Source organism: Aaosphaeria arxii, assembly GCF_010015735.1.
Source record: "Aaosphaeria arxii CBS 175.79 unplaced genomic scaffold BU24scaffold_7, whole genome shotgun sequence".
Taxonomy (NCBI): Eukaryota; Fungi; Ascomycota; class Dothideomycetes; order Pleosporales; genus Aaosphaeria; species Aaosphaeria arxii.
In genome coordinates this window covers 575,581-593,734 of record NW_022983480.1, presented here as the reverse complement: position 1 = coordinate 593,734, position 18,154 = coordinate 575,581, and the positions used below count along the sequence as shown (strand labels likewise).

At 48.5% G+C, this 18,154-nt stretch overlaps 4 protein-coding genes across 4 annotated transcripts; 2 read left to right on the top strand and 2 right to left on the bottom strand.

Annotated features, from left to right (window-relative positions):
* Positions 1-2,874: 2,874 nt before the first annotated feature.
* Positions 2,875-5,591, bottom strand: BU24DRAFT_425265 (glycyl-tRNA synthetase-like protein). The gene is made up of 5 exons (XM_033528701.1): positions 5,250-5,591; positions 3,734-5,203; positions 3,456-3,677; positions 3,361-3,402; positions 2,875-3,298 (listed from the first exon to the last, which is right to left on the bottom strand). Exons 1-5 carry the CDS (start codon positions 5,487-5,489, stop codon positions 3,125-3,127), a joined length of 2,148 nt encoding a protein of 715 aa, XP_033380966.1. The 5' UTR covers positions 5,490-5,591; the 3' UTR covers positions 2,875-3,124.
* Positions 5,592-5,723: 132 nt separating this feature from the next.
* On the top strand, positions 5,724-7,354 carry BU24DRAFT_425264 (Brix-domain-containing protein). Its single transcript, XM_033528700.1, has 3 exons — positions 5,724-6,742; positions 6,801-7,066; positions 7,121-7,354. The coding sequence occupies exons 1-3, from the start codon at positions 5,818-5,820 to the stop codon at positions 7,220-7,222; spliced, it is 1,293 nt and encodes a 430-aa protein (XP_033380965.1). The 5' UTR covers positions 5,724-5,817; the 3' UTR covers positions 7,223-7,354.
* A 587-nt stretch (positions 7,355-7,941) lies between these two features.
* BU24DRAFT_395638 (ribonuclease H-like protein) lies at positions 7,942-9,627 on the bottom strand (the record flags this gene model as incomplete). Its single annotated transcript, XM_033525262.1, has 2 exons — positions 7,942-8,960; positions 9,162-9,627. 2 exons carry the CDS (start codon positions 9,625-9,627, stop codon positions 7,942-7,944), a joined length of 1,485 nt encoding a protein of 494 aa, XP_033380964.1.
* Positions 9,628-10,073: 446 nt separating this feature from the next.
* BU24DRAFT_464996 (uncharacterized protein) lies at positions 10,074-10,389 on the top strand (the record flags this gene model as incomplete). The annotated part of the gene is made up of 2 exons (XM_033532241.1): positions 10,074-10,162; positions 10,218-10,389. 2 exons carry the CDS (start codon positions 10,074-10,076, stop codon positions 10,387-10,389), a joined length of 261 nt encoding a protein of 86 aa, XP_033380963.1.
* Positions 10,390-18,154: the final 7,765 nt, after the last annotated feature.

Here is an 18,154-nt window from a genome sequence, read left to right as displayed (position 1 = left end):
AGTAGACTAAGCAAGGAGTCTCGACCGCAGTCGTAGGAATGGGAGTGCTTTAGCAGCTAAGACCAAGTTCTGCAATGCGACAACTGCAAGGACGGAAGCATGTCCACGATCCCTAGCACCGAGTCGTACGTTCCCACAGCGAGCTGTCAGAAATCACCAACAGATGGAGGGTACCACCATCATGCCGATAACAATAAGTAAAGTAGGAAGTGAAATGAGAAGATGTAGTAAGACAGTATCCAACGCTGCTTTGCGCAACGAAGTGTAGCACAATATAGAGGTACCAGCGGCCGTAGGAGCACAGAAACGGTCTTCCGGTTGGGTCGGGGGTTGTGTGCTGGATCGCGGGGTTTGCGAAAACCCAAGTAATTACGTCGTCTAAAGAGAAAACAATTATAGAACGATTTTTTTGGTTGTTAAGCTAGCCGTACCGTCGGAACGGAGACGTGAGTTTGATTGATTGGCGATAGGCAAATGTAATACAATTGTGACTGAAACGGGAGAACTGTGCAGAAGAGAAGAACCGGAGAATAGGAGAGCGGGCAACAGAGTACCTTAGGTGCGGTGCTTTGGTGCTCGGGAGCTTAGGAGCTTGGGAAAGGCCTACGACCAAAGTCGACCAAGCTCTGAAACTCACCAGGTCCCGTCCCGCCGGCCTAAAGATGTGCAGGTGACGCCTTGACGCCGTCGTTAGCAGGCCATTGCTCGTTGGGCGAATCCCAGGGCTGGAGAAAGGAGACGGTCTTTGACAGTAGTGTGAGTTAATGCTGTAGTAGCAATGGCACGGATGATGACTACAATAATAAATGGATGGTTGTGCAAACTTGACTGCTAACCCATGCGCTGCCGTACATGCAGAACAAGCAACTGCCAGCATATGGTACAGCGTAACAGCGTGCGACGCAGAGACGGGCGAATAGACTGTACCTGGACACGAGTAATGACTAGGCTGAGAGCTCAAGCTGGGTGGATAACAGGACCCATGAACCCCTCCCCCGTCAGTTGTCGGGCATCTAACCCCAGTTGGCTGTATGATAATCGTGGCCAATCGTTGTTTGCGATGTGTCTAATGGGGATTGCTGAGAATGTGAGGCTCTAGATGGAGAATGTGGAGGCGGACCAGGCATAAAGGGGAGAGAAGGTCGAAATGCACATGCACATGCAATTGATGACCTAGTTTTTGCTGGGGTTGTCCCGCTACGGATGACAGTGGAGGGCCGTAGGGAGAAGTTAGAACAATGGAGGAATTTGCAGCATCAAACGGATCCAACAGAAACCCTGCACTGCATTAGAGAGTTCCATAGCCTTGTTCATCAAACATCGGTCCACCAAGATGAGAAGCTCGCCGACCACGCTGTTGGATTCAGATTTGTCAATCCATTGGATATCGCTGACAGGAACGCACGTCAGATAGGTAGTTGTTTGGATTCGGGACCTACCCGCCCCGTCCACTTTCCACTGAGCTGGGATAGAGGATGACAGGGGAACGTGCGGTCGGCGGTCCCGATGCCCAGTATCTAACAGATACAAGTACGACTACGAGGTAGCACTCGTGGTTGATCGTGTAGTATGTATGTAATTCCCGCAACGCTGGCCCTGGGTCGGAGATTTATTTTTTTCTTCACCAACGATCCGATCCTAGTTCCGAGTGACATCTCTGCCTGCATTGTGATGCAATTGACCTCAGGATTCAGGACGTGTTATGTATGTCCTGTCTGTGTGTGTATGAGAATTGCTGTAGGTGTGAGGGAACACCACACCACCTGGCGCGTTGGCCTGAGCGAGCGGGGTCCGTACAGACTAAGTCTAAAATGCGAAACGGCCCGATTGGTTTTGTCGACGACGGTCTTCGGAAGCATACATGAGTGATGATTGTAAGAAGGGTGGGTTGCCAAAGGGGAGTACTTGATGCGAGGTTGTTGTATGTTTCGTAGGGATTGCAGTCGAGATAAAAGTGATGGTGGTTGCTGGTGCGGAGAAACGGCAGCTGCGAGGTAGACATGCTGTTGTTTTGCTTAGAACAGGACAGGTCAGGCTCTATCACACTCAAACGTTCACCAAATTCTTTGGACTCAATGACTTCCCATGGAAATTCAAGTGAACAACTCATATAACTACGATGCTTGAGCTTCCGATGTACACATAATTACCTGGTTTGAGAAAATGAAGTGAGAAATCGTAACGGTATGATTGCTCATGTTTTGAACGATAATGATCACGGCGCATACTCTCCCAGAATGCATTTAATTTAATCGATGGCTCCAAACCTGGCTTTGGTGGACAACCTGCTAGGTTAAGTTATTGAAAGCTTTGTGTGCTCTTCCATTGAGAAGAATATCATCAGCTAAGGGGCAAGGGCAGACGTCCAAGGCTTACTTAGCTGCTGCGTCCCGAAGCTCCAGAAACTATAGAGTGAGTAGTCAAGAGACAATATCCGTCGTCAAAATGAAAGTAGGTTTCCCCATTTGAAAGGGGTGGGGCCAAATGAAGAATGCCGCAGAGCGGTCACTATCCTCGAATGTGTCAATTAAGAAATGAATGGAAGGAATCCAACTAACCAGATGCAACAGCAAGTCCCATTTGGCATATCGATAATAGAAGGCTCACATCAAAATAAGACCAATTTCCGTCTTGCAGACTTCCCTCTCGGACGAACCCATATCTGAGGCCACTTTCGAGCAAACATGCCGCAAATCTTAGGTGCAGCTGTTACCCTGCTGCATCCGAGAACAAATAAATTCTGTCTACTTTCACGAAATCATATGCTCTAGCTCAATGTACTGCGGCAATAGTAGTGCTTTATGTGCCATAGTAATAGGATACACAGATACTCCGGCACATCGATCTTTGAGTCTGAAGATACGCTTATTGATTTGGCCATAATTTGTTTTATTCATTCATCTAACTTATTCCAGATTCCTGACTCTGAAGCTTTTCGCCGTCTACGTATGTCGTAGGGGCGTTATACCCACAGCAGTCTACATCAAATGGTACCCTTATAATCGCACACAGTAATACACTCTGCTAATGAATCCAACCTCTTTGCGATGCCTCATCGTTCACAACCACAACATGTCAATGTCGAATGAGAATCGCTAACCCGACATTCAACGAACGTTTTCTTTTACTCGGCATCAGCAGATTCGAACGCAGGAAGTCTAGCTGCGATATCTTCCCAAGAAGCAGTGCCTTCCACGAGCTGGGAGATGGCTTCGCAGATTTGGTCGATGTCGCCGCGGACCTGCTTCGTGGTGTCTCGGTCACGGAGTGTATATGTGTTGTCTTCGAGGGTTTGGAACTGGAAGGAGATGTTAGTTTTTCAACTGACTTCACGCCTCTTTATGGCGGACGGTAACTTACATCAATGGTGATGCCCAATGGTGTACCCAATTCGTCGTTTCGCTATTTCTGTTAGCATATCATGCGCAATTCCTTTGGAAGACGGATCAACATACGGCATATCGCTTTCCGATTGACACACCGGACTCGTCGATGCGGCTTGAGATTCCGAGCTTCCGGAGTTTTGCTTTCAGAGCCTGGGAGTATGATTTGAACTCGGTCTTCTGGCCGAATAGAGGACCGATAAGGACCTTGGTCGGGGCAACGGTCGGGGGGAAAGAGAGGACGCCACGGGCCTCGTCACCCTCGCGTGACCAGTAGGTATGCTCGCAGAGTGCCTGTGAAGTGTGGTCAGTATCACTCTCATTCTTATATTCAGATACCTTGAACTTACGTAGAATATTCTGCCAATACCAAAAGATGGCTCAATGACATTAGGAGTGAATTCCCTGGTATGCTCCACACGCTTTCGCTTCTCGATGGTAACCAAGTCTTTGGTCAGCTCCACCTTGCCGTCGCCAACATTTGGCACGTCGATGACAATCTTGCCATCCTTGGAGAGATCAAGAGAGAGCTTCTCGCGCAAATCCTCCGCGAGAGACTCAAGGGCAGTCTCCACCGTCTTGGCGTCCTTCTTGAACTTAGGTCCGAACTTCTTCTTCTCAATGTCGACGACCCACTCCTCAAACTCGAGAGGTTTCTCTCTCCTCTCGGACACTTGGAGAGGGGCACCAGTCTTGTTCATGTGCACAGACAGATCATAAGCACTCCTGTCAGCGCAGCCAACGCACTCTATCCAGCCATACGAGGTCAAAAGCTCGGCATCCCAGCAGTCAGCGGCGTAATGGGCCATTTCGTTGGCCATGTGTTGCCTGAATCGGATTTTCTTGGGGTCGCAGCCGATGCGAAGGAGGAAGAGCTGAATACGGGCGAGGAAGTATCCGAGGGTCTCGTTGTCGACGAGGCCAGATGCGACGGCATCACCGATCTTGGTGGTGGAAACATGGGTCTTTCCGGAGAGCTGGACTTCTCGGTTGAGTAGCTCCAATTCTACGTCCTTGACCTCGTTGAAGCGAGGGTGCTTCTTGCCGCCAGAGGGATCAACGAAGTGCTCAATCTCGGCCATCAAGAATTCTCGGACACGGAGGAGACCGGAACGGGGGGAGATTTCGTTTCGGAATGACTTGCCAATCGAGGCAGAGGCGAATGGCATGGCTTGGTTGTTGAACTCAAGCAATTTCTGGAAGTTCAGGAACTGACCCTGAGCAGTCTCTGGGCGTAGGTAACCAGGAAGGTTGGAGGAAGGACCAATGGAAGTCTGGAACATGAGGTTGAATGCGACAGGTGGGAGAAGTTCACCACCAGTTGCAGGGTTCTTGATGTTGTATTGCTTCATGAGCAGACCGAGCTCCTCGCCATTGTAGTTGTCAATCTTCGCAAGGGTTTCCTCGTACTCCTTGACGACGGCATCCTCAAGTTTCACGACTGGAATGCTCTTGACCTTCTTCTTTTTCTTCTTCGGGTCCTCTTCCTTCTCTTCTACCTTCACGCCACGAGCTTCCTTGTCTCCCTTGAGGCGAGACTCCAACACTTCCTCAACAAGATGGTCCGCACGGAAGATCTCGCCAGTCTTGGGGTCCTTGCACATCCAATCCGCAAATTTATCAACGTGACCGGAAGTCTTGAGCACCTCGTGAGGTGTCAACATTGTGCAATCCACCTCGAGCATGTCCTCCTCGAGCACAAAGTGCTTTCGCCATATGTCGACGATGTTGGTAGTGAGTGCAGAGCCGGGCGGGCCATAATCGTAGAGACCAGAGACACCACCGTAGATATCGAATGCGGGAGTGTAGAAGAATCGGCGCTATGCGAAATCAGTGTGACTCTAACAATGTCGCGTGGCATCATACCTTCATGAGTTGCTCAAGAGCAGCGCGATCGAATGGCTTGCCATTCTTGGCTGTCATATCGGACCCCATGTTGACTTCTGGTTTCCGCTTGGGAAGGGAGATCTGGAATTTGTAGTGGGGGGCAGTTGTAGTGAAGCTCTTCTTGGTGGGATGGCTAGTTAGAGGTGGTGGGGTACGAAACAAGGGCTTCCGAAGTGAAAGTAAGCGATTGGCGCGCAACAAGCTCGTCACAGATCGCATACAGATGGAGAACCTCCTGAGTGAGTAAGGAGGACAGACTCGAACTTATATATAAATCAAATTAATCAAGTATCGGCACGTTATGACTCCTCGCCGTTGCACTCACACGTGAAATAAAACGCCAAGAGTCTCAAATTACTTCTTGCAATTCAATCTTCCGGAATGACTAAGCCATCTTGTTATCGATAACAAAATTTCGTAAACTTCCTTCGCGACAGTTAATTGAACTAGACGCGCAAAGCCTTACTTCACACAGCAACAACGCGCAGGTGGTAATTACTTGCGTTTTTCAAGTCGAACTGAGGGGAAACAGAAGCCAACGTTCACAATGGCGTTCTCCAAATCCACCCCCATGCCTACGAGCCTCAAACCCAAAAACAAGCTCCGGCGGCAGCAGACATATCTTGCGATTAAGAAAGAGAAAGAAGCAGCCAAGCGGGATATGCGCCATAAGAGAAAGCGAGAGGAGGCTAAGGATTCAAGCTTGCGCGAAGAGCGACTAGCAAACAATCAACCGAAGACCATCGATGTCAAACGTACATGGGATGAAGGCGTCGCAGACGAAGAGGACATGCTTGGAATGGCTGTGGATGTTGAGCAGCTGGCGAAAAGGAGAAGGTTAGAACAAGAAGCGCCGGAGGATGCTGATGAGGATGGCGTGCTCGCGCAATTGAAGAAGAGGGAAATGGAAGACGACGAGGACGAAGAAGACGAAGACGAGCAGGATGACGACGCCGACAGCATGTTGGATTCAGATTCAGATGCTGAGGAAGACGATGATTCGGATTCAGACGCGCCTCCGAAGCGAAAGGCTCCGGCGCCAAAGAGAGCTGCAAGCCCTACAACCTCAACCGCTACCAACCTCGAGCTCTCCCCTGAATTCCTCAAGCAAAAGTTCCCTGCACTATTCGCGCCGCCAGTTGAACCGAAGATACTCATCACGACCTCTATAAACTCTACATTGCATAAGCATGCCGAAATCTTGATCGATCTCTTCCCTAATTCCAACTACATCAGACGCAGTGCTCATTTCGGCGCACCCAAATACTCTGTTCGCGAGATCGCACAATTCGCCAAGAATCGTGGTTATACACACCTCATTATCATGATGCAAGCCCTACACGAGAAGAAACCGGACGGATTGGATGTTGTGCATCTCACTGGTGACACACTTGGTCCCCACTTCCATTTCTCAATTTCAAACTGGATAGAAGGCAAGAAGCTCCCCGGCCATGGTAACTCAACCGGTCATAGTAAGTTCAATCAAGATTCAACATAAAGTCTTTCCTATTCTCTGACACACCTATCTAGTTCCGGAACTCATCTTGAACAATTTCAAAACACCTCTCGGTCACCTTTGCGCCCAGCTTTTCAAGTCGTTATATCCCCCGCAGCCCCAATTCCAAGGACGAACCGTAGTCACAATGCACAATCAGCGCGATTACATCTTCTGGAGACGTCACCGATATGTCTTCCGTGAGAAGAAGGGCCGCGAAAAGCCCGTCCTTGGTTCCGACAACAAGGAAATCCTCGAGAATCTCAAAACGGGTCTGCAGGAGCTCGGCCCTCGCTTCACTGTAAGCTCTACCCGATATCAATGATTATGCATAGTCACTAACCTTTCCTCACAGTTGAAGCTTCGACGTGTCGACAGAGGCGTCCAGTACAAGAGCGGACAGGAATGGCAATGGAAAGGAAAGATGGAGAAGCAAAGGACAAGGTTCAATATGTAAAAGAACTGCTGCGAGATTTACGTGGTGTGTTTTGGGAGAACGAGCATCTAGCATTTTGGAGCATTGTCAAGCCTTCTGGGGCGCATGTTACGGCAGAAAAGATTACCCAATCAATATACGTTTATTCATATCACCTATAAAATATCTCCTCATTCATTCTTTGTTGCGCAAGTTTAAGAGGCACTGTGAGAACATGATCTTCTTTGGTGTGTAAAGCAACTCCTCGACGATCGAGAGGGTTTCTGAAAGTTAGTGAGCATATATCATCCAAGATATCAACAAAAGATTGAGGAACAGTCACAATTAACGTAGTATAATACATTCATTTCAAGCAATAACAAGAACCCAAGCTCCAGCGAAGAGCCTTCGCGCCATGTAGAGAAGAACCATCGCAAAGAACCCCGAACACCAGCCTGGCGATACCCATTGCATAGCGAACGAAGAAAACACCACGTCCGATTTGTCTTTCCAGCCACACAAAAGGCGCCACAGAAATGCATAAGAAATTACAAGACAAAGGAACCGAGTATTCATGGGGGGTGGCATCAATCCAGACAACGTCGCATGTGCTTGGCGCGCTCTCCTTAACAACTGTTGCTTTTGTTGAAACGAAGCTGCTGATACATTTCGCGGGTGATCGTACCTACGACTGGATATCCTGCGCAGGTTCCAAAGACGTGTGGAATGTATGAGGGGGGTCGGCAGTAACGGGAACGATTCTATTTTCCACTGTATCTGAACTCTCCAAACGTACCCATGGTGCCTGGCGTGGTGATGCCACCATGAGACGGGCCCGGGGTGGTCGCTAAGCCGGCAGGATGGTTTGTTGGTGTGCTCGGTCCCTCTCTATGTTGCTGGAACATCATGCCGTTCATTCCAGGATATCCAGCCATGGTCTGAGCGCCTTGGGCAGCAAGCACTGCAGCTTGTGCCGTTGCACTCGCTGGTGGACCGACTCCCGTCAAACCCCACATCTGACCATTCATGTCTTCCGGGATAGATCCGTCGAAAACCTTGTCTCTCAGCTTCCAGAAAACGGCACCGGTCAACCAAGCATCTGATCCAGCTGTATGAGAAGCACCTATCCGTTGGCAGCCAAGTTCGTCTGCGAGATCTTGAAGACCTGACTTTGTGCCGAGGTTCGTCAGGATGCTTGTTGCTTGTGATCCGATTGCTCCTCGGCGAACGAGGGTTGTTGCATGACGCCAAAGGAACTTGACATCCAATAATTTCGGGAAGTATATTTGGACAAGCGCTCGGTAGGCTTCCTCGTCCTCGGGTAATGTTTGGCTACTGAGCATTTTAACGAGGTACGCAAAGTCGTATCCAGAATGGAAAGATATCCAGTTAACATCATCTGTGAGAATTAGTCCAGACGTGGTGAGAAGAGAGCCGAACTCTTCAGGATCTATGCCCTGGGTGGCAAGTTTCTCGAAATCAGCGCCGGATTTCTTGAGCAACTGAATGGATTCTTCATTGTACATATCGTTCTCAAGAGAGAACTGGAAATTGAATGTCCAAGTGCATGGGCAGACGATGATGTTGTTTGCGTAATGCTGGACAGCTTTGGGTTGGTAGCTCAGCTGTGTAGAGTCCAGGTGCGAAGGAGGGACGTCGCCTTGGACAGAGAATAGCGTAATGCCCAGTTGGATGATCTTGAGTAGATCAACGTTACATCGGACTGTTTGATAGTGATAAGAAGCCTTTGAGTGAAATTCGCCTATTGGGCGAGCAACAACTCCCGGAAATTCCGTATCCTGAAGTAAATATTAGCACAATCGTACATAGCACTTTGCCTACGCTTAAAAAAACAAGAGCCAAGAAAATAGATACCCAATCTTCCATAACCAGCGGTCTGCCTCCATTGCGGACCGACTGTATAGGAAATACAGATTAGAGACAAATGAAAACGCGAGACAGATGAGAAGATTCCGTGTACGAACCATGCTGATGTACGGATATTGGTCGACCAGTGAACGAAGTAGGTCCATCTCTTGATGCAGATTTGAGCGCCAAACCTCTCGTATCCGCTGGCCCATACCCTTTGTGCCATCTTGTCCACGACCCAATGCTGCATCCTGTTGCAATTGCGCACCGTGGGCAAATCGCATGCGCGCCTCTTGGCCATCGAGTCCTGTGCCACCACTGACCCCGCCTATTCCCGCTGCTGCACCCAGTCCTGCTCCTCCTATTCCTGCTCCTAGTGCAGCATTCGATTGGAAACTGCTTTGATTGTGGCCGAAAAGGTTGACATTGTGTCCGGGATTGCCGCCGCCGAATCCTGCGTGCTGGAGACTCTGCTGATGTTGCTGCTGAATATGCGACGGCTGCATATGAGGTTGCTGCATATGCGCAAAAGGATTTGACAGATTGTGGCCCGGGAAGCGGCCCCCAGGCGGTGGCATCGTGACTGACTATCGGGGATGTGGGAGATACTGTTGCAGGTATTCGTAGTTGGAGCGCATCCGTAAGAAACTCGTTCCGGAACGTAACCGTGGGGATCTTTCTATCTTATGGTAGTTTTCTGACGCACTAATATTTGTTAAGTTCGAGAACGAAGAATAGCTGAATGAGAGGGGTGCGCAGCGCGTGCTCGTTGGAGTGTGTTGAGTCGGGTTGGCGATGTTGGCGATCCCACATCGAGTCGGCGCGGGAAATTGTGGCCCAAGCTTGATATGCCAAGACATCGTGAACTGAACCTCAAGACAAGCGTCATGTAGCAACGATTGTCCCATACACCACATATCCAACTCAAACACGCACATCATGTGGCCAACACGGTACATATCTTCCCTCCATCTGCAATTGATACTGGAACGAGAACATATCTGACTAGATATCCAGTATCGCCATGGCGCAACGCCCCTCCCTTACCGGATTCGACCCTCAGAAGTTCGCCGCGGCGGCTGGCAATGCAAAGCACGATCCTTGGGCACGATAGTAGGCTTCCATATGTTACGGATTTTTCCATTACCGGGATACTAACACCCTGTAGCGAAGCATGGCGATACACCGGACCGTTCTCTCGCTTCAATCGCTTCAAAGGCTCGCTTCCTGGCCTCGGAACGGCGACTGTAGCTTTTGGCATATACCTTGCGGCCGAACATTTCTTGTTCAAGGATGAGCACGGTCACCACGATTCCCACGATGATAAGGGACACCACTAAGGCCTCACTCCGGTCTCAGTGAGTGGAGGAGAGAAGGACATGCACTTTTTCGGCGCACCGGACAATTCGATTATCGTAGCTGCGGCGGCTGTATATATGGAAACCCAGGCAAAATACCGACAGAATAAGAAAGTTAAAAGATTACCGTGCACTTTCGTGGAACATTCGGAACGTGATGCAGCGGGCGGCAGTGGAACTTGTGACTATTGCTTGCTCGCAACACTATTGGAATGTCAACGGATATAGGCTTCAAAAGAGAGAAGCGGAAATATCTTGGAACCAATGCGCCATCTGACACGACTTCAAAGATGTTCTCGTAGACCTCGCCCTAGAGACGTCCGATATAGCGATTTCTCCAGGCACAACATCCCTGAAATTAGTATTGACAGGCAGTTTGCATCTGGCGCCAATGGCTATCAACATTGTTCCCAGAACTAGTTTGACAAGGCCTCATCATTGCTGTTGAAAGTTCAACATTTACATGTACTAAATAATTTCGACCAATCTCGACCAATCAAGAGCCATCCAAAGTCAGCCTCCAATAAACAATCAACAGAGCATCCCTCGAAGCTCATACAAATCACCCATTTTAGCCATTCCTTCAAACAAAAATATTCATGTGCTCTTTCATACACTATAATGTTTCTGTGTGCTAGAATTTCTTGTTACGGTTGGCTACTTGATGCTTCGTCATTAAATTGAATAGATACATCAACCTTTCAACTCTCTCAACATACTACCAAGATGCCTGATCAATGAGTGTATGATGTAATTGCTATAAGAACAATCGATTACTAGCTCTCGTCCTTGAATCCAACCGTGTATGTGGACTGGGGCCATAATCTAATATTGTGGTTATTTAGCACTTAACTTCTCACTCATGGATACCTTCTAATATCAAGAACTCAACATAAATTCGGCGTATGAACCAAGGAGCCTTAATTGCCACTAGACCAATAGACAAACATAATTAATGATCATATTCTTGTTTTTACATCACAATACATTGGATTTGAAGTATGAATCATTTTCTTAAGGGTTTCAACACAGCACTCATCGTGCAGTTCTTCCACCAATCCTGGAAAATCCCGTGAAACAACATCCCAGGAATATCATTACGACACCTTTCAACACAGACAATATGCCTGGAGACTTTTACAACATTCCACGAGTAAAGAGTACTCTATTTTTCCGTTTTCCACTTACACAAAAGAATTACAAATCGACCAACTTTAGCACAAAACACCGTGTAAACCAAGCAAATTCAGATTGACCTTTTACATGGGGGTGAAAACGCAAGACAACAGCTGCTGTACCTCATGTTCCTCCGCATTTTCTCGGTCTCCCTAGAAGATTGCAAAACTTAATTAAATCATATACCAATTGCACATTCACCACGGACCCCAAGCTGTAATTACTAGAGAGCAAAATCACCCAACCTGACTAACAAACCCTAAGCTCACTTGTCTCAAGCCATAAGTGTCGTTATTGCTGATGATTGATGGGAAAAGACCGTACATTTCGTCGGCGGAAGGAAGGGATGTCACGGTGTAGATTGTATTTGCTTGTCGTTGAAGCATGATAGTCCTTCGATATAGAGATATGGCAGTGGACAATGTGATGGTGTTAGCATCCGTAGTAGAGTCAAGGACGACTGATCGTGTTTCGGTCTAACGAAGAGGTAAATGAATCTCGAACGCGTAGTAGGTATGGCTTCATGGGCCCACTGTCTCGTTCCATAGATGACTCTTGTATCAAAGAACAATGCCGACGACGACGACCCTGCCTATCTCGAAAACCGCCATATAAGTCAGCCCTTCTATCAATCTCTCTCTCCCCATCTTAATCCCGATATTTTCCTACCCGCCGATTATCCTAAGGAGAAAGAAAAAGTAACGGATAACCGGCGAAAACCGTTCAACCACATGGCGTGACCATTGTAAGATCTAGACGGATCCAATGCAGCATGACTAGCTCTAGTCCCTCACGGTTCGAATACTTCATAATATTTAATTATTGTACATATACGTATTCCTTCGATTGTGGGGAAAGTTGTAGTCAGGGCTCCTGAGTTTTAGCGTTTGTTGGGGAGAGGTGCGGTTGTCTTAGTATTTGGTGATCTGATGTATGTAGGTAGGGAGCGTTTAATAGCTCGTTGTGATACTGTCCCCCTTTTTTGATGTCTGGACACGGGATCCTGAACATGAGTTGAACTTTGGAGGAACATGCCACATCTGCGCTGGCTATGATGCCTTGCACGCCTACTTGGATATCGAGCGCAAGACTCACCTCACCTCAACGCCACAAGGCAGTATGGAGACCTGTGCCTGGCCCCGTCTATAATAATGCACCATGGAAACAGCTAAATCTAATTGATAAGATAGGTAAATCCTAGTTCAGCCCCCAACGTGACGTGCGTGCCAATGCTCTGTTCAGGTACTCGGGGCGAAAGACTGAGAGTTCGGTAGCGAGCACGGAAAGGAAATGATTGGGAATTTGGGAGAGCGAGGCGGACCTTGGTCCGGCGAGGACCAAACTTTGGGAATGTAGGCTATAGATAGTCTTGTCGGTTTGAAACTATATTAATGTTTATCTTCTACGCGTGCGTTTCTGTTTCTGTTTGTTTGTGTTTTGTGTATCTTGTTGATTTGTTTGTGATCGTAAGCTGAGTGACAGGTTGCTAACAATAACGCGACAGGGTTGCGCAATTGTCTAATTCCAGAAACCAGCCCCCGGGCGGAAGTATGATGTTCGACTCTACTTGCTAGACAATGACCGCGCGGTGAAATTACGAGGATTAGGATCCCGGGGACCTGGGATCCTGGAAATCCGTTCCTGGTATGCACGTTGTTTCGCGCGCATGCATCTTGCGTTCGCGTTGGTATTCAACTATCGATGCCTCGGGTTACGATTTCTACGAACTATTAACAGCTCGATCAGGGTTACGCAATGCAGGAGAACAACAGATCGGCATTCGAAGGCATGAACGTGGGCTCGCTGTGTAAGCAGACGCAACATATGACGTTGATGTAATACCGGGAATTAAAAACTCTGAAATAAAAAAGGAGGCGAGTGAGGAATTGCGTAAGTTAAGGCTATGCGACGAATACTAATCTCGATCTTGGATCCCCGTGTTGAGTATTTGGGAATTGATGAGCATTCTGTAAGGACCTGGCATCGAGCAATCTCCGTACTTGCTTGGATGTTGCTCACACTGGGAAGATGGTAGTTTTACCCCCATATAAACATACTTCTGACTAGGTAATGATGGGCATGAGAGAGACCGAGTCCTGGAGCTGTGTGCAGTGCCCTGGCTATCGGCTTTCGAGATCTCGACTTGTTTAGTCCAATAAAGTCCGAGGAAACTTCGAGGTGTACGGAGTAGTCTGGTGGATACAATCATTATCTTAGCTCTAGCGCATCCGCGTCCAGATAATCGAAAGTTCCTGAAATAATTATTCCGAATGTCAACGTTCGCTTACATCTACCTCCCGTGAGCACAGATATCGTCAGCTCTGTGGTCCAATGACCGAATAGCGGAGCTACTTCTTGTACGGCGCCACGACAAGTCGCAAACGAGGGGATCGATAGTCTGGAAGATACGCTAGCTGGGAATTTCGGATGAAATATTGGGGATGGCGCCTAACGAGTCTCTCACCCAAGGATAGTTGAGTTGAAGAAGGCGACGTAGCAGTAAGGATCATCCACCCAGAGCCTCGAACTATCTAATCAGGGCGGTACATTGGGCCGAGTGATGGAGGTGTAAAGGAACGTTCAAGCAGTACGGAGTAGTTGACTAGTTAACTAAGGTAGTTCACTAATTACCCAGTTCAAATGACAAAGCGTATCCAAATTGACCGAGAAAGAGAAAACGTTCATTAGGACGATTTGGCTCGATTCAAGTAGCCGTTGGACGGAGAGTCGCATTGGTTGTTTGGGTAAGGTAGAGCAGTACGGAGCACCGCGGCAAACACGTATACAGTGCTCGTAGCTCGAGTAGAGCAAAACGTACGCAATCGTAGTGGACCAGCAGTAGTAAATCAGTTCCGGAGTGAAGCGGACATTTGATGTTCGTGCCATCATCAGTGTGGTGGTCTCTGTCCAGGAAGAACGCTTGGGCAGACTAATCCGCGAACGCTAGCACAGGATCCGGTTCCGCTGCGTTGACCGAGGATGATATGAGCCCAAAATAGAGCTCAACGGTCCTTTGGCCCATTGTATGAGCTTTGGGAACGGAACGTCGGATTGCTTGCTAGACGTGAAAGCGACCAGAGACTAGAGAAATAGACACATAACGGAGAAAGACGATAATGGCTGCTGTCGTCGACTGGAAGGCTATGGATGATGTGCGACCCAGCGTGATTGAACCCTTGTCTTGCATCCCGCGTGTGGGATCGGGATGCACGCCCATTGTCGATTGCAAGATAGAGATCTCGCGGCTGGCCTTCAATACAACAAGCCGTCGTAGGTGTATCCGAACTTGCGGGATTGACTATTGCACTCTTGGATTTTGAAGGTTTACGTCAACCGGCGAGGCTCGGTCGGTAATCAGTCCAAAAAAAATTCAACATGTGGAGTTGTGGAGGCGTGGAGAAACGTGAAAGCACATGCACAGGCGTCTATCTGTATACTAACCAGAATGCCCTCAAAGCTTGCGGGTCCACCTCACCGGAGCGGGCACCTTGAGAGGGAAAGGTCTTGCGCAGTCGGCCACTGTATGTGCTTGTTCTTTTCATGGTGTCTGTACAGCGGATCCTGCACATTAAACCGAACACGGACCTGGTTGAGAACACCAGAGTGATATTTTCAAGTGAGGTGATGGTAAGCCACGCAGGATGCCTGCGAAGGACTACTCTGCAGCACGAGGTCGTATGATTGCTCTATTATGCAAGAAATGAAGACTTTTATCGTGTTGACAATTGGCGTGGGCCGAGTCAGTATGTCTGTGTGGAGAGAAAGTATTTTTAACAGGAGCTGCAAAAGATTTTTATCCCGTGCGATAATCGATTGATGAAGGGAATCACAGCCACGGTAATTGATTTTTCGGGCATTGGCATAATTGCAGATCGAATAAACATTCACGAACTATCAGATAGGCGGACTTCAGGTTTGCTGAAGATAAACTCGATCACGACATTGGCGGACAGCTATGTCATCACGGATGCATTTTGTCCAGACACAGGAGGTCGATGACTACAGGAAGTCTGAAATCTCACCGTGACAGGGCGGTGGGATGTGCAGCGAGGCGCGCGTGCGACATGGGGTTCCGTTGATTTTCGTCGAGGGGCCCTGTCGTTGAGATGATTTCCTCAAGTGTGGTCATCACTTGCTGCAGGAACAAGGGGCAAACCGCACATCACGAAATCCGCTGGAACGGAAACCGGCATTGCAATGGTGGGTAGGGATTGCAAGGACATCAAGCAAAAATGAAGCTGAGAGTCTGAGAGTCTGTGAGACCGTGACAGGCGGAGCGTTTCTGCTCATCGTTCAGTTTTCCTTCTCATGGTCTCTGACCTGGGCGAGGTGGGTCGCACCTACGCTGGCAAGCTGTCGACGAGGAGAATTAGAAATGTGGTGCTTGCACTCCGTACGCTGGCCTGGTAATCAATTGCTTGTGTACGGATTCACGCCGTACAAAGCCGGATAGTTCGTTGCACACCGGGTCGATAGAATCAAGCGGGGCGTCTTTGCGTGTGCAAGTCTAACGTAGGCACCGAAGGTACGCCGCACAGAAAGATGAATGAATAGACACATACGGAGTAATTTACAAAGACACGCAAAGCAGACGAGGATTTAGTGATACTGGGGGCGACCATGGAAGTGTCGAAGACTCGAGGGCCTCCAATAATCGTTTGGGATGGTCAACATTGGAAAAGAAAGAACCGTCTCGAGCCTTTCCTCTAGCTGATGAGCAGTGAGGCATTAGAGTGGGGGTGGAATGGTTTCGGATGATGAAGTTCACAAGCCTTGTGGGCCGCCAAAGGTGACGGTGCCGTCATAATTGTTTCTTTTGAGAGGTGCATATGACCTAGTATCGGCAGGACCAGTTGCAGCGCTCCTTCAAGGGCGTTGAAAACTAAAGTTGAAATGAAGAACTATGGTGACTTTTTGTGTATGGTCAACAAGAGTATCCAAGATCCTGCAAGGCCCGACCCGACTTTCGAGAAGGTCGGCATGGTTCGAGATGGTTCCGACGAGGGTTGAAATGTGTAATTGGCCGGATGAGCGGATTGGCGTGTTGGATGTTGGTTGGGTGTGTTGGTGGAGGTGGTAGTTTTGTCGTATTCAACGGGTGGGCGAAGAGAAGAGGACGAGAAGAGGGAAAGTTCCAGTTTCAGGGGTTGTGACTTGTGAATTGTAATTTTGAACCAATCATAGCGAGGTATGCTAGCCCATTCAGCACGTGATGCGAACCACTCCAGGTTAGGTATAGCTCCAGGTCCCGGGCGACATCGCCCAGCCGTCATCCAACCAATCGCTCCGTCGTTCCGTCTTTCCTTCATCCACCTTCCTCCACCACAACCGCCATCATCATCATCATCGTAGCCACCATTGTTGTCATCATGGTCATCATGGTTGTTCTACTCAATGGATGAGTCTAAGTTAATTTGTTTATTTTCCTTCTGTCAATCCCGCGTTATCTATTCGTCGTATGGTGCCACAGTTCCCGTTATCGTTTCTATGCGATGTAACGACACGCGGCACCATTTGTCGTCTTCGTACTGATCTATTCCGTACCTACCACAAGCCATCTTGTCCCGCAGATTCAGCGAGCGTCATTCAGCTTTCTAATCTATTAAAAAAAATACTCCATACCTACTGTCCTATCTTATTTGCGTATATCAACATCACGAACCCCCACTTGAGTGAGGTGTTCCTTTTTCTATGGTTGATCTTCGACGAATTGCAATCCTCGGAGTGCATGTATGTATGTGTGTATGCATGCACACACATGACCAGCCCTTGTAATGCGTTGCTTTCAATTGATCAATGATTCCACGACGGTTGGACAAGTTGACTCTCACATGTTGAAAGCGTAGTACAATGCGAAGTGTCAACACATGGCTGTTGGCACGTACAGATCTCACGAGCAATTGCAGCTGTGTCAACAAGAATACAGCGGGGTCCAATGGATTCAAAGTCTCTTCGAATTCGTGGCACTACTCCCTACAATTCTTGCAGTAGTCGCTGCTGTGGTTGGATTCACGAGACTCCGAAGGACTCGTAACAAAGTGGAGCATTGCCCAGTGGCTAGCCATTTTGCAGACTCCAACCCGACAGAAAGGAGGATGGCGTTCGTGAGCCGTTCATTGCATGTATGGAGTACCTCCTCTACATAGCTGCCTATGTTGGCGGTAGCGTTTGTCTTTGGGTCTCCTTATACGGTCGGCCACAATGCAATCAGCAGCCCCAAGTCTACGATACACATAGGGAAAGATGGCTTGTTCGGCAGCGGCTTGACGGCGCTGTACCTGCTTGGCGCGCGGCGACGCGCTACGAGCAATGAAACGCCGCTGTGCTGTCGCGGTTTGAAGACATACGGTCCGTCCTTTTCAAGGCCTTTCGAAACAGACCTGATCATCAGCCACAGCTCGACTGACAGCAGTCGGTTTATGTTTCAAAATTGATGCTCAAACGTACCTAGAGGGCACGAATTATAAAGGAGCACGCGACTACTACTCATTATAGCCCTGCGTAAATTACAACTGAACAATGTGGACTGGTGGCATTGGCCAACTGAAAGGCCTCACTCAGGCCTTTCACA